General features: G+C 38.2%; 1 protein-coding gene across 3 annotated transcripts in view; it reads right to left on the bottom strand.

Annotated features, from left to right (window-relative positions):
* Positions 1-24,928, bottom strand: part of Lrch1 (leucine rich repeats and calponin homology domain containing 1) — a 181,717-nt gene that overhangs the window by 24,056 nt on the left and 132,733 nt on the right. The window contains exons 10-16 of one of the 3 annotated variants that reach the window (XM_076871935.1): positions 22,178-22,245; positions 20,111-20,197; positions 17,520-17,609; positions 17,378-17,414; positions 10,944-10,997; positions 10,184-10,256; positions 7,063-7,167 (exon numbers count right to left, since the gene is read on the bottom strand). In XM_076871935.1, the coding sequence (XP_076728050.1) occupies positions 7,063-7,167; positions 10,184-10,256; positions 10,944-10,997; positions 17,378-17,414; positions 17,520-17,609; positions 20,111-20,197; positions 22,178-22,245 (514 nt within the window). Of the gene's footprint in view, positions 1-7,062; positions 7,168-10,183; positions 10,257-10,943; positions 10,998-17,377; positions 17,415-17,519; positions 17,610-20,110; positions 20,198-22,177; positions 22,246-24,928 lie in introns of those variants that run through there. The other 2 variants (XM_076871934.1, XM_076871933.1) reach the window with 2 other exon arrangements.

Here is a 24,928-nt window from a genome sequence, read left to right as displayed (position 1 = left end):
AGTGACGGAGGGCTTGCCTAGCATGCACAAAGCCCAGGGCTCCATCCCCAGCACTGTAAAACAGTAACAAAAACACAAGCCCTAAATGAACTTTTAAAAAAATGACATCTTTTATAGATCAATCAAGAAGGTAAAAAATATTCTGCACGTGGAAGAATAATTATAACAATATTTTAATTAATTTTGAATAATACAAAGCCTAAAACAGACTTATATTTAATTTTTTCCTTCCTAAAGATGTTAATTCTAGTCTGTCAATTTTCCTTGTACACAAGAGGGAACAAACTGTTGACAGCTTGTCCTGTCCCGTAGATTCTCAGACTAGGACAGTAGAAAAGAGTCCTCTAGGAAATTTTGGGCAGAGAATTTCCATGTTAGAAATTAACAGAAGAAATCAATATGTAGAAGGTTGCACTGGCACACTGCAATTGATCAGCGGATCCAATCACTAGAATTTAAATAATGCCAAATAAGAAGAGCATGCAACTTTTATCCTATACTGACTAACATTTTCTACAGGCTACTTTAATTTTGCTTCTTTATTTTTTTTTTCTTTTTGGACATGGGTGGGGTCTTGCTGTGTTGTCCTCAAACTCCTGGGCTCCAGAGATCTTCCTCCTAAACATCTGAGACTGCAGATATGTGCCACCATGCCCTGTTCCCATGGCTATTTTAAATATTATTTCAATGTATTAGGTTTTTAAAAAATTAAATATGGCTTACAGATATAATACATTGAATGAAAGGTCCTGAGTTCAACTCCAATAATTAAATATCCTGAGCTCACCCAACCTCATCGTTTTCATCTTAATTTTGGATTTTTTTTTTTTACCTAAATCAGTTCTACAATATCTGAATCTGTATTCTGATGCTCTAGGGAATGTTAGAAAGTTGATACATCTTCAATCCTTGAGTCACAGTTAGGAAAAGAGGATGATCTCACAAGCATGAGGCCTTCCCCCTTTTGGAACCACAAGGAGGAGTCAGCCTGTGGCCTGGACCTCTGCTGGAAGTCACCCAAGGAAGTCACAGGCAAAGACAGTTAAAGGCATGTCACAGAAGGGCTGACACCAAGTCCCACAAAAGCCATAGCCCACAGGAAGTGAGACTAATTGCTAAAAAAAATAAAGCTAAGACCAGAAAAAGAAGGACAGAGTAACCAGGCTGGCAGGAAGGAAAAATTCACAGAGCAAGGGGGAAGGAGGGAAAGGCTGAGAAATTCAGAAGCATGAAGAAAAGTGGAGAATGCATTAAGCTTGCCTATCTACCAAATCAAGTGACAGGAAAAAAAAACCCTATCCACTCAAGTATAGCCACTGAAAGAGAAATATATTAAAATGTAAAATCTAGATATAATCCACATGTCCATCTGGTTGAGAAGAAGTCAACCAAATTTAAGGAAAAAGTCTAGGAATGCAGGCTGAAGCTATAGCTCCACGTTAGATGCAGGCCTAAGGTGTGAATGAGGAAGGCTTTGGGTCCAATCCCTAGTGAGGCAGAAAGGAAAAAAAAAAGGAAGCCCTGTGGGTAGAGTTGGGCAATACTCACATATGCCAGCAAGGGGCTCCATAACACCATTTAAACAATGTAATGTTTTCTTTGGAGGTTTCGTTTTCCTTTGCCTTTTCTCTGGGGTAATCTTATCTAATACAGCATGCTTAATATTTTCAATATGTTTTTACTGGCAGATTTCATTATGAATATGAAACTATCAGGAAGTTAAATGAACCGTGAGCTTTGGTTTAGCAGCACACAATTCAAACATCTCTGCCTTACTGGACCCCTGTGTGAGATCAGGACAATGCAGTATCTGGGTTTTAACTTCCTGGCCTTACTTTTCATTTTAAATTCTTGTGCATCTTAAAAGCAAGACAAGCACACTTGGGTATTTGCTCTATGAAGTTTCAGCAATTGGAATGAAAAAGAAAAACATTTCAACTGTAGTTTTTAAAACAAACACTTTGAATAAGCATAAACTTATTGGAAATCATGACTACACTACTACTGTTGGTGTATCGATTACCATGGAATATGTGAGATTTTAAAGCAAACTCTTTAGGCTCATAATAAATCTGCCAGTTTCTTTTGCAAGTTGACAGAATAATTTTACTAGAAGCATTAAGATGGTTCTATATGTGTGTGTGTGTGTGTGTGTGTGTGTGTGTGTGTGTATTAGTTGTAGTTGGACACAACACCTTTTATTTATTTATTTATTTATCTGTTTATTTATTTATTTTTATGTAGTGCTGAGGATTGAACCCTGCACATGCTAGGTGAGCACTCTACTGCTGAGCCACAACCCCAGCCTCTCTAATTATATTCTTTATGGTACTTCTCGCCCTCACACACACTCTTCTTTCAAGTACTTAAATAAGTAATACAGCCAGTGACCAGTCTGGGTCAAGACTTCAGGGCATTGATCTGTGTAATAATTATTCTGTTTTTGGTTAATTCTATATCATTAAATTTAACTTGAGATTACAAGACAATGTTAAAAAGTAGCCCCAAGTTGGGCATGATGGCACACACTTGTAATCAGTGGCTTAGGAGGCTAAAGCAGGAGGATCGAAAGTTTAAGCCAGCCTCAGCAACTTAGCAAGGCCTCAACAACTTAGTGAAACTCTGTCTCAAAATAAAAAATAAAAAGGACTGAGGATGTGGCTCAGTGGTTAAGTGCCCCTGGGTTCAATCCCTGGTACTCACCCTGCAAAAAGTCCCATATTTGCACCTGCTTTTTACACCAAATCAAATAGCCACCCTGACTATTTAAACATAAATAAGAAAAAAAATAAGCAATCAATGGGGGGAAAATGAGTTCTTCTTAACTGTTTAATTATTATACGTCAAACTGATAATATTTAAAACATGAAAAAGAAGATCAGTTCATATATGTAATTTTATTTAGCAGAAGAGATAAATTTCTAATCATGGACTTGGAGGAAATGATGAGTGTCCTTATGAAGAGTATTAAATCCATTCACTAGTTTTTCTCTACCTTTCCTTCACTCTCCACTATCTTCATCCCTGGGTTGAGATTAAATTGCTGTCTTTTATGAACATATAAAATTCTTTCTCTGGATCTCTTTCATGGCATTCAACACTTTCTGCATAGCAGAATAAATGTATTTCTCTCCATTATGTAAAAAACATAAGAGCATATGTTTGTTTCCAATTTGTACCCTTCAGCCAGATCCCCAAGATAGTGAGTTGAGCAGCAATGTTTGTTAAACAAATAAATAAAACAAGTGTTCAAAACCCCCCTCATTCCAAGATCAACCTATTTGAAGACCATCTTTGCCAGAAATTATCTTGTTCTGATAAGCAGTCACCGGAATTTCCCTCTTTTGAAAAATATCCTAAACTCAAGTTTCCAGGTCTAAATCCTAATGCACTCTAAAAGTTCTGTGAGAGCTTTCTGGAGCTATCCATCATGAGCATCATGCCTAACATATAGTAGGCACTCAGTGATATTTAAGGATGTGCATAAGAAACCATTTCTTTAATTGTTGTGAGAATGTCTTTCAGTTAAGCAAAGAAAGAAGGCTCACTGCTCTAAAGCTTGTACTTTTATCATTTAATTATTACATGAAATGTACTTTTTGTACAAAGATTATTAGTCCATGTTTTTAACCCTTATTACCTAAACCTAACAAGAGGAGACTTCTTCTTCACAGAAGTATAAGGTTTTGAAATTTAGCTCTGACCTTCTCTTTGGAAGTTAAGAACCTGGACTAGAGGAATGTCTAAGGTAAACAAGTTCAAGGGCAGCAATACATCGACTTTGACAATGTCATGAGCTTTAGATTTAGGCTCCTATGAGTTAGAAATCCAACCAGCTCATTCATTCATTTCCTTCTTGTACTCAAAGTGAATTAGACATATTCTTTGCCCTTGAAATGCTCAAATGTCCTCTTCATGGTTTTGGCCATTTCAAACTTATTTGTATCAAATATCACAGAAAAACCAGTTTTAAAAAAATCATAGGTTTTTTGTTTTGTTTTGTTTTGTTTTGTTTTAAAGAGAGATTAGATTCAACACTACACCAAGTAAATTAGCATCTTTGAGTCTGGGGCCAAAGCAATTCTTATATGAAGACAGAGTTGAGAACTGTGGGAAAACTTTGCATCCTCTTTCCTCATTCCTGGAATGGAGAGAATAATATCTTAGTGCAAGATGATCATAAAAAATATGGAGAATGTCTGTTAACTGGCCCACAAGGGAATTGTCTGCTCATTCATTCCCAGGTGATCACTTAAAAGATCAATTTTAAATGAGTATAAATTAGTACCCATCAATTTGTTGCACATGAAAAAGCAAGAGTATTTCAAAAGAAGTTTAAAACTTTACAAAGTAAAGGAGGGGAAAAAAAGATGGAGTCCTAAGAGGGCATAAGAGCAAGATGTATGTTTTCAGTTAAGGACAAATTGAGATACAGCTGCTCATCTAGAGCCAGAGGTGGGTAGACCTACTTTCTTCATTATCCCTTAGGAGGCAGAATTTTGGGGGTTATGGGACTTCAAACTCCAGGCATCTTCATTTTAAAAAATTCTCTACGAAGAATATATGAAGAGAAAATGGTAAATTTAAAATGAAATCCATTTGGAGTGAAATATTGGCAAGAATTTAACTAAAGGAGGAATTTTTATATAAAGCAAGGCAGTGAACAGGTATAGAAACTCCAAGTTTGCCAAAATTAATAACTAAAGGTTTTATTATGTTAGGATGAGTTGGCAATAAGATGCCACTTATTGACAATGGCTAAGATAGCTTACTACAGGGAGACTATGAGGACACAAGTGACGTGATAATCAGCTCTGAAATGCCAAGAGAAGGCTGCTGAATAGAATATTCTACTTAAGAGGAAGCATCAAGAACAATGTAAAAACTATTCCTCCTGCAGCAGTAGCTCATCTATTGGTGTCACAGTGCAGATTCTTTAATTTGAAACATTCGAATCACAAGGCCAAGTGGAGCGAAAAGAGAACGAAGATGTATGTGAAAGATCAGATCTGGAAACCTGCACAAGTAATTCTGCAAAGCATCTTTCACATCTCTTGCCTGCGTCATATTAGAGACCAATTACAAATAAAGGTGGCAACCCCCAAACATCTGACATAATTGACGGAGTCAGATGAACGCTGAACACGATCGTTTCATTATTATTGTGGTACAGTATGACAGGAACACACAAATCCCTAAAATTTGCACTCAGAGTAAAAATACCAAATAATGAAGGCAAGGTTATTTTGATTGTTGTGAGAAAGATTTTCTCAATGACTATTTGCTACGGAAATCTCAAAACTTTTAATAAAAAGAAGACAGCTTGGCTTAGTACTTCAATAAACATCTACAGAATGAATGGAGACTTGCCTGAGAGGAGGCTTTCAAGAATCAGGGGCTCAGAGCTGGGAGCGGTAGCTCACACCTGTGATCCCAGGAGCTTAAAAGGCTGAGGCAGCAGGCAAGTTCAAAGGCAGCCTCAGCGAGGCACTAAGGAACTCAATGAGACCCTGTCTCTAAATAAAATACAAAATAGGGCTGGGGATGTGGCTCAGTGGTCGAGTGCCCCTGAGTTCAGTTCCTGGTAGCCCACTGCCAAAGAAAAAGAATTAGGGGCTCTGGGTGTGGCCACACTGGCACCTCTACCTAACAGTGTGGATCATACAATTCATCTTGCCTCTGATTTTAGGTATTTCATCTGTGAGGACAGAAGTTCTACTGCTACGTAAATTCCTAATTATTTCTCAGCTTTAAAAAATAAAGTCTTTTGGTTTCAGATACCATTCCTAAAGAAATACCAAATCACACATCAATCTTACATTACTAGACTTTATTTCTTTGAAACAACATCATACCCATAAATAGCCATGCTTTCTGAAAAACAAAAATGCCTCCCTTCTGTTTTTTTTTTTTTTTTATTATTATTTTTAAGTAAAGGAAAGCTTATCTAGAAAGTTTCCATTCAGTAATCATCAACTTCCAGAATTTAAATCAGGATGGACTTTTTATTTCATGATTTTTTTTATCACGCTCATTTGCAATTAACAATTTTTGACATCTATGAAATGTTAATATTCCTTTTATAACTAAACTGCCAGAGTGTACACTCTCCTTCTACATAAGGAAGTTGTAAAAGCATTTTTGAATCTTAACCAGAAATCACAGTAAGTGTTTTAAATACATATTTTCCATGTGTTACATATAACATACTTAGATTAAAAAAATATGAACTATCAGAATATATATCCCCCATTGGGTTTGCAGAGTGATCAGATCTCACATCTTACTTGCTTCACTAGAAATCATGCTATTTCACTTAACATTCCTTCTATCACTTTGTATTTTGAAATGAAACGCATAAGATCTGAACTAATATTAGACTAGAATGGAGATTCAGACCGATGTGATCTGTAGATCTAAATGCTTATATGTATTTTATTTGTCTCTCCTAGATGATTTAATGGCACAAAATTAAGATAGTCACTTTAATCCCGATGGCCTCAGTATTCTATCGATACGCATGATTCCCAGACCAACTTCCTATTCTTGAATATAATTCAAATGAAATACTCAAGAAGGCAAGTGATTTCTGTTCATTTTTAGAAATTTCTCAACATTAACATTGTTTCCAGTGCAACGCTCTAGGATTAGCCATGATGCATTTTTATTACCTTAAAAACACATGTGGTAAGCATAGATATAAAAGGTCAAATTCTAAGCATTAGGTGCAGTAGTGAGCAGAGATAACACAAATTTGCAAACCCCAAATCTTTGCAAACAAACCCCAAACCCCAAGCAGAATAGGTGGAGAAGAAAGTACTTTAAAATCCTCCCCAAATTCAGGATACATAAGATAATTAACCCGCAGTTGGACCAACTGCTGGAAAACAATTCACAATTCGCATGCACTTTTCTGGACCTCAGCTCCCTGGCTTGCTTGGGATTCCTTGCATCAAGCATGCAGGTGAATGCAACCCTCTCTCCAGCTCCCATAAAGGGAGGTTCACTACATTCACTGACTTATTCACGAGAACATTGAAGAAGAGGTACAAAGCCACCTACCATTGTCACTGTCTCCTTCAGAAGGAACACTGTAGCTAGAGTTGTCCCATGTTTGTGCCTGTGTAAGTTTGTTGAAGGAGATAGGAGGGAGAATGAGGGCTGGGTCTGCAGGAGGGCGAGAGCCAGGCCGCGTATAGTTGCACAAGGACCAGGCAAAACCAAAAGGGCCGCAGCGTTTCACAAATGGCATAAGGTTTCGTATGGAAATGAAGTGGATTTCATTTACATGGGATTTATTTGCAAATGTACAATATAGGAGGAGAATGAAAGATGGCGCATGGAATAAAAAGAATGATAAAAACTGAGTGTTAGTACTCATCGGTCATACACTTTGCATGCAGTTAATATTGCTAATTTAACAGTTCCGCAAGCCCGCAGACTTAGAGTACTAATGGGTTGTTTCAGGAGAAAGGAAGAGCAGATTAATAAGCAAATGCCCTACTAGATACCTTTTTCAAGGCTCTCTAAACAACTAACAATCACAATCGTAGCAATAATTACATGATTCACACACAAAAATTTGGCCAAATGGGACAAAACTTAATATAAAAAATATATCTATCAGAAATAAAATTATTATAGAATCACTATTTACTATGAGTGGAACTTGTTCCCAAGGCAATGTAGAATTTCCTTCTAAGACATCTGTGAGTTTACTAGAAGACTTTGCCCAAAGCTGAATCTACCCATTTCTTCCTCTTGATGTACCTCTCAATACAGTTTTCAATATTGGCCAGTAAAAAATAACAACAACAAACCAATTTTGGATACCAATAGACTCTATTTAACAATACACTAACAAACAGATGCCAATTATTGTTTCGAGAACTTCTGAGTTGGTCATTTATGAAATGATAACACGTCATCATATTATGATATAACAACAATGATGTTTTTGCAATAAATATCCATACAGTAATGGATTTACTTATTTAGGATGTATTTATTTAGGATATTTATATTTAGGAAGTATCCATATAATTTTTATTCAATCATAAAGCAGGGCTAGTAAAATTAATGGGCATAGTTCTAGGAATAAATTTTGGGGTATGTGCACTATCTTCCTTTGAGAGGAAAACAGAAGAGAAAAAAATGTTTCTTTTGAAGAAAAATCAATTTATTTTAACAGTCATTATTCTTATTCCAACTTCTTCACTTGAGCAGCTTGTTTTTATTTATACCACTGAAATCACACAAATCCACATAATGAATTACAAAATAAAAAGCTTTCAAAAGTCACTCAATCGAAAACAGTTCCTATCTCTTGCAATCATATGATCTCCAATTATTACTACTTCGATTATTATTACTGCATACAGTATGAAAAATGCATACTGTAACATTTAAAAATTACTATATAAAATTTTAAAATCTCAATACATACTGCCAGTTTTATAAAGTTCCAATATGTCACCTGATGTCCCTGAAGGTAAATCAACAATTATTTACAGCAACCAAACTCCACAAAGCTTTCAACAACTAGAACAATTTCCACACTGGTTCGTCAAGCTTTCCAAGGTTGGAAGCTTGGAGAGGAAATGATCTTTCTTTTCTGCTATTCAAAATAAATACTTCATTTATTTTTCACCACTGCAAAGAATCTGAAATGCTTTACAATACAATCATGATGTAACCTGTAACTACAGTAAGTTAGGTGGGACTCTGCAGGAGGAATAAGAAAAAAGTCACTGAAACAAGTTTACAGCTAAATTGCAAGACGACTCAATCAACAGAATATGGCTCTTTGGACATCTATGCAGGTTTTGGTTTGCCTGATTACAAAATAAGTTAAAATTGTGTAAACTGAGTCCACAATCCAATATGAGGTCCTCAGTGTGTGGAGACAGATCTCCTAATAATCTTTTCACAGGGGAGGTATGCCCAGACTCACCCCCACACCTCCCAGAACCCACCTGAGAACATGGAAGTGGAAGCACAGTCTATATCTAGTCACCTATGCTTAGTTCTACACGTGATGGGGGTGGCCATTGGACTCCTCACAAAACACCCATGAGGGTCGGGTGTAGCTCAGTGGTACAAAGATGGCCTAGCATGCACAAGGGGCTGGGTTCCATCATCATCACCACAACAAAAACAAAAATAATCAAATACTCACTGACTCTTGCCACATTCGAGCATTTTCCTAAATGTGCTTTTTTTTCCCTTAAATCCCTTTTAAATTGCCAGGAAATCATTGCACCTGGCCAGATGTTGCCCATCAATCAACTTGCTCCAAGAACAAAAACATTTCCTTTATTAATGAATCATCTTTGTTTGTTCTTTTTCAAGCTAGACAGATGCATAACCTCTACTATTGGAAAAGGCTTTAGTGGGAAATGCAAGAACACAAGAGTTCTTTACCAGCTTTTGCTTAAAAATATTCCAGTCCTTTACTAGCACTTGCTTAAAAGCATTAGTAATGAGTATTCTAAATATAAAAAGAATCAAAAATCAATCAATCAATCAATCAACAAACAAAGAAGGGCTTGAAAAAAGGAAGATAGCAGCACCATAGCTTGAAATAAATTTTTTTTAAAAAATCAGAAAAAAATGTATTTTTCTGTTTAGAAACCTTCTTTTATAAAATCAATAGTTATTTGGCATATTGCTATAATTTGCTTTTGTGAACATAAAAATAACAAAATAAAATAAAATAGGTCAAAGAGCAGAATGCTTTCCAAAAGATTTTTTTCCCTGACTCCTGATCACTCAGGCAAGCCTGTCACATGAGTAAATATATAAACCTTCCCAGGCTCAGAAAGCAACAAAGGGCATCTCAGAAAGCAGTTTCTCAACCAGAGACTGCTCTGGAACTCAACAGAGCACCAGGGAACCCCTGGGGAAAGGTCTTATTTTATCTTCCTTGGGCAAAAAAAGTTCAACAGAAATTTCTTCCCCGCTTCAATGTTGCCACCACTGCCCCTAGCAGGAGCTTAATAGCTGATTTATTAAAAACCATGACCCCAGTCTCTGACCTTCCCAAAGTGAAGCAAGGTTCTGATGCCACAATCCCCACTCCCCAGAATGGATGACATTCACATTATAATCATGTAAACTTTAAAAGGCTAGAGGGAAACCACAGAGTTATTTAGTCTAAGAAGGGACTGAGGTTTTAATTTACCTGATCGAGGCTTCAGGCCAAATGGAGCTGTGCTGTTTGTGGTAGGAGAGCCAGAGGCAGAGTCCTCTCTCGTCTGTGGGGTCAGAAGGAAAGAAAATGAGGGAAAAAACTGAAGTAGAACTATGGATGGCTTTTCTATGATCAAGAATTATTACAAAACCACCTCCTGTCTGCGTTTGCTACTGGGACATCAAGTACTAGCTGAAAAATCAAATGATTTAAGTGACATTATCAATAGAATGTTGCTACATGACCATTGTTGTTTTTTTTTTATTTGTTCATTATAAATATATTTTATAATCAGGTGAAACTGTCAATGCATTTTCTCCTCCAACACAGTCGTGGGTGTGCATGCGTGAGTACACTCCTACACCCCAAGGAGGGCACAGCTAAGGAAGATTCTCCTGGCACAATGAGATAGAAAAACAGATAACACGAAGCAGATCAAGGCACCACGCGCTGAATCACCACGGGAGGACCAGACTTTCTAAATGATGCCTATTTGGGTGATTTTCATTATTTTCTACAAAGATGTTCCCATATTTGGTTTTCAAAGTATCTCATAAAGATTAATCTTGAATTATGAAGAGGCCCAAATAAGGCAATCATTGCTATTGAGAATGAGTGAGAGCTAATGAGTGTCTCCCAGAAACAGAGTTAAATCAGTAACTGCAGTGTCAGATCACACATTTCTGAAACAGGTATTCCAATGCAGTCTTCATGGAACACCTCGGCTTCCACTGATCTGCAGAAAACTTACCTCATTTGGAGAATACTGGCTCCCATTACTCTGTAATGTTAGATCATGTTGCACCTTAAGGAAGAGGGAAAAAAATGCATAGTATGTTCCATTAGACTGTAAAACCGACAAGGCAAGAACTGTGCCTTATTTTCATCCTATTCCTGGCACAGAAGCACACAATAAACATGCAGTGAATTAACTGGTATATTAAAGAGCTAAAGAGGTCATACTTACTATGACCTGTATCCATAGCTGTGATACATGTGAAGTATCCATAATTTAAGATAAGGCTTTTCCAGCATAAAGAGCTCATTCCCAAGTGTCTGTGGACATTGGCTTCCCTTGGTAGGTTGGTTATCCACCTATCCAGGTAACCACCCCCATTTTAATTGTGGGTTTTTAGAAATGGTTGGTCCAAGGCAATAGTTCAAAAATATGGAAAATCACATTGGGAGCTTTTAATAATTACGCATGCCTGGACCCCAAATTACCTGGGCAAAACTCTTGTAGGAAGTTCAATATCAGTTTGCCTTGGCAACCACTGGTGCAGTGTATGGGGTTTACAATTGGCTGTGGTTTCCATCACTGAGAATGCAGGAGCAGTTTGAGAAAGTTATTCTATGTAGCCATTAGAGAATGGCATGCTTATAGCAGGGAGGTGAAAGCTGAATGCTAGATGAAGGGTAAGGGAGTTGGGGCATTATTATTTATGGGATGCCTAAGGATGGCCAGATGGTCCACAGGTAGACAGCATGGAGGGAAATAAACAGTAGCTAAGGATGGAATCCTAGAAAGGGACACATAGAGACCAGGATGCCACAAAGGGGACACTCTAGCTTATTATTTTCCCAGATCTGCCTTCTTTATATGATGATCCAGACCCCACTGGTACACCCTAATGAAAAAATTTGGTGCTAACATAAACATCTTTATATATGACAACAAATTAAATTTAAGATGCCCATCCCTAATCATGTTGAAGAGTACTATTTAAAAATATTCCCAACTTTTTACATAAATCCAAGGAAAAATATTTTTAGAATAAAAGGTCAATAATGTACTTATCCAATTGATAAGCTTTATTTGAACTGCTAATAAGTGACTTTAAATTTGATCATTTTATCTTTCTATAAGCAACTCCTTCCTTTAATTGTTCCTGTTGTCCCTCTCAATACCTATCCTACTCAGTATGATTTATGCATGAACAGGCGATTTACATTTCTTCCTGAATGGAGGACAGTGCTACCCAAACTTGATGTAGATCTTCTAAATATGTTCAAGGTCAGATAATGAGTCAGGTCACCAAACGCAAAGGACTCCATAATCTTGGCCTCCCTGTTCCATTCAATTCATACTTGGCACTGAATTCAACACAGCCCTACCGACTGACACAAAGCACAGTCTCCTGGCTACAGGTGCAATTTCAAAACAGTCCAAAAGGTGCAGTTCACTCCCCTGGCCTTAATCTCCTGGTCCCTTCCCCAGTCTCAAAGAACATAAAAAAACACTCTCAGGATGGCAGACTATCTCACGTTCTACTTTGAATTTTTTCAACATCTAAATCTTCTCCCTTTGCAATTTTTAAAACTCTTCAAAACTGAGGGCAACTTCCTGTCTTCCACATTCCAGTCTCCTCCCCCAAAACAAGCTGACCCCAGCTGGGTACTCAACAAATATTGTTAAATCAGTGCAATCTATCTGCAGGATGCTGCTTTCTCCCTGAATGAGAAGGAAGAGTGGTGCAAAAACCACCAAATCACACATGAGGGTTACCGTTAAGTTCTGCATGACCGTCACCACCCTTGAGAATTCACCACTTTCTTTTCTTTTCCTTCTTCTCATAATGTCCTTTTTCTACCAGAGCCAGCTATCCCCACTTCTTTTTTTAAACTTATGGGGGTATGTTTGTCAAGGACAGAGAGTTGCCCCAGGAAGACAGGGAATAAAATTATGTTACACCAAATATAACTCCCCGATTCAATCAAAGAAGAAAAACATATTAAAATACCACAAAACATTATAGTTTGAATAGAGATTAAGTACAGCTATCTTTTTTCCTAAAACTTTTGTGTCTTTCTGGTACCTCTAAAATCCTGGACACAGGTATGTTCCTTTCTTTAAAAAAAAAATCTTTAGGACTGAAAGTTGAAGAACATTTTAGGGAGCAGGCCCAAATAGTTGCCAGGGTAGGTTGGACCTGGCTCCTTCTGTGTGTTCAGAATGCTAACACAATCTGTCTGGCCAGAGCAGAAAATTCACTCTGGAGAAAAGTGCAGTGACTTGCTTAAAGACCCTCAGGCTCCCGGCATGGGCCTTGTGTAGGGCTGCAGCTCGGGGTCCCCTGCTTTAATAGCTGATGGAAGAAACAATTGGTTATTAAAGCCCGCTGGGGTGACTGAGCTGCTTGAATGAATGACACATGACTTGGAAGTCAAATTTCCCTCCTGAAGGGGACATGGCTTTTCTATATAATGTAATGAGGGCAAACATGGGTAAACTTAAGGAAAACCCATGAAGCTTTAAAAGCGTGCAGAAGAGTGTCAGATCAGTTTCAATGTACACAAGCACAAAGATGTGTCATCAGAGGAACACAATATTTAGTTTTCCTTAAATGATGGGGTGTTTCAGCTACTCCATCAGTTAAGATCCAGAGGTCTCTACATCAAATGAGCAGGATGCTGAAGTTCTGCAGACCAAAGCCACTTCTTTTTTGGAGGGGAGAGGGTTACTGGGGATTAAACTCAGGGGCACTCAGCCACTGAGCCACATCCCAGCCCTATTTTGTATTTTATTTAGAGATAGGGTCTCACTGAGTTGCTTAGGGCCTTGCTTTTGCCGAGGCTGGATTTTAAATCCATCTTCCTGTCTCAGCCTCCTGAACCACTGGGATTACAGGCATGCACCTTGGTGCCCAGGCTCCAAAGCCACTTCTTACTATTTCCCCTCTCTCTCCCTTCCTGTTTCCCTCCCTTCCACAAACCCTCACTGAACACTCACTGTTTACTAGATACTGTGCTAGGTCCCCCTACAAGTGAAAATGCTAAGTGCTTGTGCCATGCTACAGAGAAAGACACAGGAGGAAACAAAGACAGGATCAATATATGCAGTAAAATTCCACTTCAAAAATCTAAACCTGACTGCAAAGATCTAGTTCATCTTTGCTGATGAGACAGTAAGAGGAAGTTGAAACTATCTTGGACTTAAATAAAGGGAATGGGGCATTTAAAACATTTCTTTCTAAACCATCCAAATGCTTAATATCAATAGCAATTCTTAATTACTACTGTAATTGGCTGTTTTTTGAGGTTCAGGGCAGCATTCAATATATATTACCTAAGATATTCAACAGTTTATTATAAAATATGCTATGTGTTGATGATTCTGCCCAATTTCAAGCTAATGTAAGTTTTCTGAGCATGTCTACAGTAGGTTAGGTATATTAAATGCATTTTTGACTTGCAATAATTTCAACTTCACTGTATTCATTAGTTATTTCAACTTCATGCATTTCTTGGGTATAACCCCACTGTAAGTTGAGAAGCATCTATAATGATAATAGATACAAAGAACATGGTCCAGCGTCTAGCAAGACCTCTTCTGTTTTTGGTCAGCAATATACACATTTTAATCAAAGACAAAATTATTGGAATGACCAGCCAATTCTCCATCAGAGATGAAGGAGAGTTACCTTCTAACTAGAAGTTTTGGGTCTTCCTGACACTCCTGAAATCATGCTCACAAGTGGCCACCTATTTTACTAGTGTCAAAAGTGTGTCTGTAGCAGGATACTAAGATGGTCTTTAAATACCTCTCTCCACAGACTAGTGATTTGTTGCAAGAGAAAAATGAAACAGTAATTATACAGTGAAGAAATGGAGTTGTACCTCAATTGGATGATCAAATTAAAATTACCCATGAGGGACAGATAGACATTGTGTGCCCCTAACATACTCCGAGAAGGACAAACATCATCACCTGGGCAGCATCCCAAATAAAAACACAGAACCTCAAACCAATCATGAGGAAATGTAAGATAAATACCAAATGAAGGACAGTCCATTAAAAAGAGGAAATTTTGAGTTCTTAAAATTTTGAAGGTCATAAAAAATTAAAGATATGTTACAAAAACATTGCATACAGAAAAATATATATATATATATATTATATATATATATCTGAAAACTAAATGCAATACCTGCTACTAGACTAGATCCTATACTGGATAGGGAAAAAAATGATCTGAAAGCATCTTAGAACAGTTGATAAAATTGCATGTGTAGATAGCAGATTGGATAAAAATAGGTTATCCATGTAAATTTATGAAGTTGATAACTGGCATGTGTTACCTAAGATAAAATCCATATTCGTAGAAGATATACACCAAGATGTTTAGGAATGAAGGACAATGATCTATAAAACTTACAAAAAAAAAAAAAACAAACCAATGTGTGTGTGCAGGTGGTAGGCAGAAAGAAAGAGAGGAAATTAATAATATATAGGAATATAATATAGAATATAATATAGGAATAGAATATATATATAATATAGGAAATGTGTCAAAATGTTAACATAGGTTGAGAATCATTTATCCATAATCATTGAGACCAGAAGTGTTTTGGATTTTAGAATAACTGCAGATACATAATTAGGTATCTTGAGATGGGACCCCAGTCGAAACACAAAACTCATTTATGTTTCTCTACAGTTAGCCTGAGGTAATTTAATACAATATTTTTAGTGTATCTGTATTTTGACTGCAACTCATTACATGAGGTCAGAGGTGGCATTTCCCCCTCGTGGCATTATGTTGGTGCTCAAAAGTTTCAGATGTTAGAGTGTCTGGATTTTGGATTTTCACATTAGGGATGTTCAACCTGTAATCAGTAAATCTAGGTACAAGATTGTAATTTTTTGCAACATTTTGTAGAACCTTGTAATTTATTTATTATTTTATTTTATTATTTATCTATGCACTCCTTTGTAAAGTTAAAATCATATCAAAATAAGAAACATAAAAAAAAAAACATGAGTGTGCAGAGAACCAAATCAATCTCAAATGGAAACTTGAGGCCATGAATCCAGGACAGCCTGCTAATGAAAGGCTTCCTAATGCTCTGCTACTGGAGTGGTTCAATGCTGCCTCCACCCAGAGCAGCAGTGGTACCCGGCTCCCTCTAGAGACCACACCAATAACAATAACAGAGCAGGAGGTGAACAGCCAGCACTTAGGCGCCCTGTATTGTGAGGCCGTTCTGAATCATCTTATTTAAGCTCTACAATAGCTATTATTATGATCCCAATTTACTGAAAATGAAGGTTAAGTTTAGAGAGGTTAATTAGCTAGCCTAGAGTTAGCAAGTCTTCGGGACGCGGCTATAGCTCACATCATTCCAAGTCACTGCATTTAACAATGAAACCATACTCTGGGAATAGTTCTCATACTCTCTTGTATAGTTCTTTTTTCCATATTTTTGCACACAGGAACTTTTAATAGTTAAAGGGTATGAAGCTTTACTGGTAATACACGTGTAAACACCACAGGGGGAATAGATTGGTTTGTATATAATCTTGGTACCTAAACTAGCCACCCTAAGCCCATTCACAAAGGAGGGATAAAACAGATTTAAACAGGCCATAACTCCCAAATCATCATGCAAACCTCTCTCTCCGTAACTGGGGTAACAATCTTTCTTTGGGACCTTTTAGGCTCATCTCTAGTTTTATGTCAAAACTGCTTTCTCTATAGCCACTCAAACCCCTGTAACTCTACCTAATCTACCCTCACCCTGCTCCCAAACACCCCCGCCAGTTTATAATATTCTCTTTTAGATTTTTGTTTTCCTTTTTCTTTTTCTTTCTTTCAGCACTGGGAATTGAACTCAGCAGCATTTTATTATTAAGCTACATTCCCAGCCCCTTTTTATTTTTTATCTTGAGACAGGGTCTGTCTAAGTTGCCAAGGCTGACCTCAAATTTGTGGTCCTCCTGCTTCAACCTCCTGAGTTGGTAGGATTACAGGTGTGTGCCACCACATCCAGCTTGTAATAATCTCTAATCCTCCTAACATGCAGAAATTCAATTGCTCTTGCTTTTCAGGTCTTTTCTAGCCAGTCTTCTTCTTAGGCTCCAAAATCTACAATGCATGGTTCTCGCTCCAGTTTCTAACAAAGAGCAGGTTTCCCATGCATCATAGCGGTTGACACCTGACTCAGTACAACTTTTTATAAAAAAATTTAAAGAATCTATGAGAAATAGCCATCTCTCATCTTTAATAGAAGATGAGGTATAACAGAGAAGCAGAATTAAGAGAAGGAAAGTATACAAACACTGAAAAATGTGTCTTGAACAAACATGGATATTGGTCTCACTCATAAAAATGTTTCCCTGGACAGATCTTTACAGAATATGGTAGAATATTCTGGAAAGAGCACTGCTCAGTGCTGTGGTCTTACCTCACACACTGGGGATGTCTCCAGCTGCATTTGACCACTGTGGGCACAAGGAAAGAAAAAGGAAGACATAAGGTGGAATTTAAAGCATAAGTACTTCAATGTCAAAAGAGAAATATCTTTAGTTATAAAAAGGCAAACATACTTAAGTGCAGAATCTGGTAGTTCTAAGGCTTCTGCTGATCCCATAGGATATAGATTTAAAACACTTCTCTCAGTAATATCTGCACTTAATCTAAAAAGTAGGGGGGAAGAAATGTCAGTATATTTATTAAACTTGTTATAAATTCTCTTGGACATATTTAGTTTAAAACTTTATATAATGAAAAGCAGTGTTTATCTAAGATTAAGTGAAGAAGGGTTTATGACAAAAATGAAAAACTGTACGGCATTTCCCAACCCACAGGGGGTCAAAATATAATTTTCCATCTGTTATTGGTATTGAAATCCAACTGATTCACAATGTAAGAGAAATTTCCAATAAAAATCCCAATTTTCATAGGTAGAAAGTTTTATTCTAGAATTTCATTAATTTACAGAAGTTGCTAAGAGTACTATAATTAAACATATGTGCCAACAACATTTGGTTCTGGTGGGAAGATCTTTGTGGTATAAACTTAATCCTCTCAATTATAAAATAAGAATTCAGAACTGTGGTGAAGCTCAGTCCTACTGCACTTGCTTAGCATGCAGGAGGCCTGGGTTTGACCCCCAGCATCCTCCCCACTCCCAAAAAGGAAAAAGAAATCATAATCAATTTGATACACATTTTTTACTTTTGAAATTGTCTCAGGTATAGTTTTTTTGAATTACGCAATTTTAAGAGGTAAGTTGCTCTTTTTTTCAAAGAACAATGAAGCCAGGAAATCCATAAGCGATAGAAAAATTATAAAGCCATCTTTGCATATATAATTCAATAATATAATAATTATAATAATATAACATAATATAATAAATATGCCTATGAAAATGTTACCACAGTAACACTGAGAAGGCCTAGAGAAGAAAATGAAATAAAGAAAAACAGGACAGCCATATTCCACTTAAGTTTCTGGACCTAAAAAAAACCCCCTGGATCTGTGAGTGAGATAAAGGAGAAACCCAATATGTATGTAAACATGTTTATTGTTAATATTTTAAAATCTAGAAACAAACATGTCTTGAATCCCCTCTCTTTATCAGAAGCAAAATAAGGACTCCTACTTTAACATGATTACACTGGCTTACAAAAAAAATATTAGAAAATCAGACTTATAGTAGTTATTTCAGAATAAATTACAAAATCTAAAGTAACCAAAGTAGTGGATTATTTTAGGGAGGAAATGAACTCCACAGGAAATTTTTCAACATTTATGATTTAAACATAGCACTCGATAAAGATGCAAACCACGTGTGACCAGGAACATTCCTCCAGGCTCTTCCAGAGTGCAGCTACACCCACCATCCCATCCACATTGGCACAACTTGTGGCTCCAGACATTTCAGAACTGTGGAAGAGTCGGACCTCCTCGGTTCAACCCACTCCTCATCAGAGCAGGAGACTAAGTCCCAGAACTCGGAGCCCCTTCCTCAGGGCACCCATGTCTCACTATGGTTCCAGCCCTGCATCCCATGCCACTACTATGTCACCCATGTGGGCTCTTCTGTTTTGCTTTGGGGTTATATATTAATCAATCCAAACTTCTAAAGCGAAAAAAAACACTAGAAATGCCTGGAAGGAAAGAGCTGGGTCTTGTTCATCTTTATATCCCCCAAGGTACACACCATAAATCATCTTCTAAACACTCAGTGAGTGTCTGCAGAATGGAAGTGTTTTTCAAATCAATTGCTAAAGATTTCCAGTCAAACTCAACCTGACCTGCCATCATTCTTTCAAATGCCAGATGATATTGTTGGGAATATTCTTGAAAGCACTCTGCATTCACTAACCACCTTTATTATAAATTCCCAGAACCCAGATAAGAGTGCTGGGGTGTGATTCCCAAGTTCACCATATTATAAGACCACACCATCTTCACCTAATTCCCAGGACTCCTGGACATTTCACAACAGACAAGTTTTGGGTCTATTTCTCTAGTGGTCTTGTGGTTATTATCTGATACCTGATATTATCTTACTGAAAAATATTTTGTCCATGGGAATTCCATTATCCTTACCTAAGAAACAAACAAAAAATACCCACTGCATATAGTGTTCGCTATCGACAAAGGCCAACTCAAATTCAGAAATCCAAATCTTTAGATTTCTAAAGATTATATTATATATATTATTGTATATATGTTACTTGTATTTTGGCACTATCAGAAATAAAAATAATAAGGTTTATTTATTTAATCTTCATTCTAGAAAAAATTTCCTTGTATTTCTGTAAATCAGTGGCTTAAGTTTTATGTTCTTAAAAAAAAATCTTTACACACACACAAAAAAAAGTTTTACGTTCTTTTGCCATATTTCTGTTTTCTAAGTATTGTACCAAAAATCCCATGTGGATTTCATGAGAGGTGAATGAATTCCATTAAGTGCTAAAATAGAAAATTGATCACCATCTCTGCAAAATTCTGACTCTTTCACTTTTGAATCGTGGGAAACTGGTGATTAAAATGACTTTTACTTCATCAGTGGTTACACTGGTACCAAAATGTGTATATAAGTATTTTAAAAATTGAAATAAGGTACTCATTAGATTGGTAGGCAATATCTATACAGGAAACCTGGGTTAAAGGAAGACAAGCATACCCATTGGGATCCTGCAGCAAATCTACTGCTTCTCTCAGCTGCTCAATCATTGCTATATCCACGTCCTGATCTTTGGATGAACTTATTCTGTAACATAAAACCAAGTACGAAGCATGAAAACTTGATCACTAAAACATGAGTAAACTTAAAAGTAAACTTATAAAAATCTAACAGACGGAAATGATTTTGACAGATTCAATATTACAATGAAGATATGTCAGTACCCTGGAGGGCAGGGTGCCAGAGAGCCACTGGGTGGGGAAAGCTCAGTTCAGCTCAGCTTGAAGCCCCTGGTCCCCCACTGCACAATCAGGCAATAGACAAGATGGGTGGGGCTCACAGTGTGCTTTCCTGGGTTCCATGGGGTTTCCTCTGCACCGTCTGTACTACCTCAAGACTCTGAACACCAGTTAAACCAGCTGGGCTCAATTTTGTTCTTTCATACAGTGTGGGCTTCACATTGCATGGTATAGGAGAGTGGTTCTCAACCCAGGCTTTATGTGCAGCAAAATCATCTGTGTGGCTTAAAACAACAGGCCAGTCCAGATACTCTCAAGTAGGTCTGACCCCAAATAGGGTTGGTCATTTTATAAAGCTCTACAGATGATCCTGACTTGTAAGCAGCATTGTGAACAGCAGATGTGAGTTTGAGAACAGAGTTTCTAAAGCTTTATCTCATTTTCCCTGTGAGTCTAAGATTCTATAATCACAAGGTTCAGTGGAAGGCTCAGATCCACAACCCAGATCATGGAAAACAAAATCTTGAGAACCAAAACTCTAATCTATGTCACATGGTCCCAACTCAAATTCCTCAGAAATGGTTCATCTGATAAGATCACTCATCTGAGGGCTGCGATTGTGGCTCAGGGGTGGAGCACTTGCCTTGCAGGCCTGAGGCACTGGGTTTGATCCTTAGCACCACATAAAAGTAAACAAAGACTGGTGTCCATCTACGACTTAAAAAAATCACTCACTTCCTCGCTTATAAATTTTGCTAAATAAATATTTTATAAATAAGAAACTGGAGGGGATATTCATCTAGTGTTAGACTGCTCGGGGTTAATGGTGGCCCTCTGTGACCTTGGAAGTACAAAAATCAGTTTCTCTGGGCCCCAGTTTTATCATCTTTGAAACAGGGGACAAAAGAACTCATCTTCAGGGCTGGGGTTATAGCTCAGAAGTAGAGTGCTTGCCTCACATGTGTGAGGCACTGGGTTTGATCCTCAGCACCACATAAAAATAAATAAAATAGATAAAGATATTATGACAATCTTCAAAAAATTCTTATCTTCATAGGATTACTTGTGAAGACCAAATGAATTGTGAACCTGTTAAGTATTTAGGACAGTGCCTGGCATGTAGTGTTTAGTGAACATAAGCTATGACAGTTATCAGATTTGGGACCAGGACTTTAGAGGTATATGCTCTCCCCAAACCAGAAGACCCCGTAGTTCACCTGAGGTCCAACTGTTGGCTTCTTCAGGTAAAGGAAAGCAAATGGCAATCTCCATTCTAGACATTCTAGCTAATTCTCTGAATTACATTTCTATCCAGAGCCTCAAATCAGATAAACTTCAAGGCCAACAAAGAGGTCCAACTTTGTGCTGTGGTTTGAACTTGTCCACCCAAGTTCACATGTTGAAAACGTAATCTATAAGACGACAGCGTTGAGGCCTCGATGAGGATCAGGTCGTGAGGGCTCTACCCTCAGAAGTGGGTTCTCGCTCATGCTCTTGCTACATGATGTCTTTTGCCACGTTATGATGCCACAGAAGTTCCTCACCAGATGCAGGCCCCTTCCATCTTGGATTTCTCAGTCTCCAGAACTGTCAACCAAATAAACTTCCATTGTTCATAAATTACTCAGTCTGTGGCATTCTGTTATAGTGGCACAAAACAGTCTAAGACACACTATTGTGCAATATTTGTGACAAACATCAGGCAGAGGGAAATTGGGAATTTCTTAATCAATATCACCCAAAGAAAAGCATGTCAAAATTCTACCAGGACAGGGTTGCCAGTGTATTTGAAAGGATGGTGGCCCATAACTGGGTCTCTGGCACTCACATTCCCTCTGTCTGCCAGTGGGCATCCTCTTCTATCCGTAACAGCTCTTCACAGTCTTCTGCCCTGTCCTGTAGACAGAACACATGGGTTTCTGAGAACCACTGGTTGTTCAGTGAAGAGTTAAAGCCTGCTCCCAGCCCATATCCATGGCAGCGTTATTCACAATAGTCAAAAGGTAGAAACAAGCCAAGTGTACATCAATGGATGAATGGATAAACAAAATATGATGGATACATGTGCAGGGTTATTCAGCCTTAAAAACAAGGAAATTCTCGTATTTGTTGTACACGTGGACACTATGCTAAGTGAAATAAGCCCATCACAGGTGGACAGTACTGTATGGTCCCATTCATGTGAGGTACCTAAAGAGTCAAATTCCTCCAAATAAAAGTAAAATAGTGGTTCCAGGGGCCAGGGGAAAAGGGAAGAGGGAGCTATTCAACAGGCACCAGATTTCAGTTTTCCAAGATGAGGAGAGTCCTGGAGATGGTGAATGTACTTAACACACCCTGAATTATATGGTGACAAAACAGCTAAGATGATAATTTTATGTTACATGTATTTTGTACTAATTTAAAATGAGATAATTAGCCTGTAATCAATCCCAGTAGCTGGGAAGACTGAGGCAGGAGGATCGAGAGTTCAAAGCCAGCGTCAGCAATAGGCGAGATAGACCCTGTTTCTAAGTGAAAAACAAAATAGGGCTGGGGATGTGGCTCAGTGGCCAAGTGCCCCTGGGTTCAATTCCCGGTAACCCCCTGCTCACCAAAAGAGGATTAAAACAAGAATAAAAACAATAAAGCTGAATCTGGTTCCTTGTTGCTCTTTTAGCACCTCCTTGTGTTGACAGATGCCTCCTTGAGTTCCTGAGTCACATATGAATGTGCATCCATGTGTTTGTGAGAGGAGACAAAGGGGGTGTGTGCAAGCCTGGGAGTGTGCCTCTCCCTGTGTATGTGTTTTGGGGAAAAAAAGGTAGAAGTACTTAACGACAGAAAAATGCCTCAGAGATATCCAATAGCCCAATAATTTTCATGTGCACATTATCCAGATCTCACTCAAAGAATGTCCTCTCTGCACCGAAGCCCACCCCCTGCAATGTTTCCGGAACAGACCCCAGGAGAAGCAAATGCTGAGCTAACTGACCCTGGGGGCCTCCCTTCTTTGCACTTTTGCCTCTGACACAGAGAAAACGCTGCTTTAACCAGGTCCATGCAAGAACAGAAGCTGCCCCAGAGTGGCAAGGGCTGGGGCATATCCTTAACTAATGCAGGAGCAGCAGAGTCTTCAGCTATGTCATGAAGATGACGCTGGCCCTGAGGAGGAGGCCAGCCCCTCAATGTGGCCTCTGGATCAACAACACACAGGCCTCTGCTGCCCTGACTCTACTTTCAGTGTGCAATAAAGTTAACTATATAAATGACCATGCTGCTCTCCAAATGACAGAGAAATTCATAGGTGAAAATATACTGTCAGGAATGACCCAGGGAACATGGTCTAGTCCTTCCTATTGGTTTCAACTATAGGAGACAGGAGTATTTCCTTCCAGTTTTCAGTCTCAAGATAAAAAGTAGCCGAGAGTATAAAACATCTCATGGTTTTCAAAGTACAGAACCAGTTTTACTGAGCTTCTTTTGCTAAGTCGGATGGCTAGACAGTGAATTCTGTTTGTAAATTTGCCTACTCAAATTATTTGCTTGTAGTCCCCAAACCAGTACTCCTTGTGGTGCTTCTGAGCCATCTGTAGACACATGCAGGGTGATGAAAGATGAGCCCAAAGACACACAGGTTCCTGCTGAGGTGGGACAGGGGCACTGCATTCTTGTTTCAGCTCCCACATCTAGACAAGTTTGCTTGTCACAGTCTATATAATGCCACAATTTCATATTTTTATGCTTAAAAATTGTGCCAAATGCTATCTAGTGTTTCTGAGCCCAAGAAAGGTTTTGATGTGCCTCACAGAGGACAAACGGGTGCAAGGTAAGCACGCGCTCCAGTGCTATGGGTCCTGAGTTCATCGGTGACGAACAAGCGACAGGCTGTCATGTGCCACGTGATGACATCTCAGTTGAGGACGTACCACTTACATAATAGTGGAGCCACAGGGTTATATCACCTAGTAATGCTGGAGCCACCTTGGTTTCTGTGAGCACTCTCTGTGCAGTTTTTACAATGATGAAACTGCTCCATATCGCATTTCTCCAGACTCAACTCCATCACTAAGTGACAAATAACTGTATAAAGTGTGGTGTCGTGAAACAGAAACACACAAAATAAGGTCATTCATTGATGACATATATGTGACCAAAGGCTCACAGGCATTTGTCTTAGAGCGCTGGCTCAGTACTGGAAAATTTAATATGCATAGTGATGTCACACACTATCGACTACCATGAAGAATCAAAATCGAGTGCAGTTACAAAATACAAGATGCTAACTCAGTAAACAAAACAGGATAATGTAAAACAGAACTCCTGCTGGTCCGGTACTGAGTGGTCTGGCACACTTGGTGGCCTCAGGCACATATTCATAGATGCTAAAGTGGTGGAAGTCAAGCCAGACATGGCTTGATTTTCAACACATGACTTTTGCTTGTCCTTATAAATTTAGGGTTTACTTCATAATTAGCATTCCCCTCTTGACTTTCCAGAACAAAGGTCTTCCAGGAAACATTTGCCAAATTGACTTCCTCATCCCTTCTCACTGCTAAAATGTCTGGCCACCAGCTCTAGTCCCTAGAGCAGACTTGTC

This window comes from Callospermophilus lateralis, chromosome 12, assembly GCF_048772815.1.
Source record: "Callospermophilus lateralis isolate mCalLat2 chromosome 12, mCalLat2.hap1, whole genome shotgun sequence".
NCBI classification, from domain to species: Eukaryota; Metazoa; Chordata; class Mammalia; order Rodentia; family Sciuridae; genus Callospermophilus; species Callospermophilus lateralis.
Note: the sequence above shows the minus strand (reverse complement) of the source record. Positions and strands in the feature narration are given on the sequence as shown.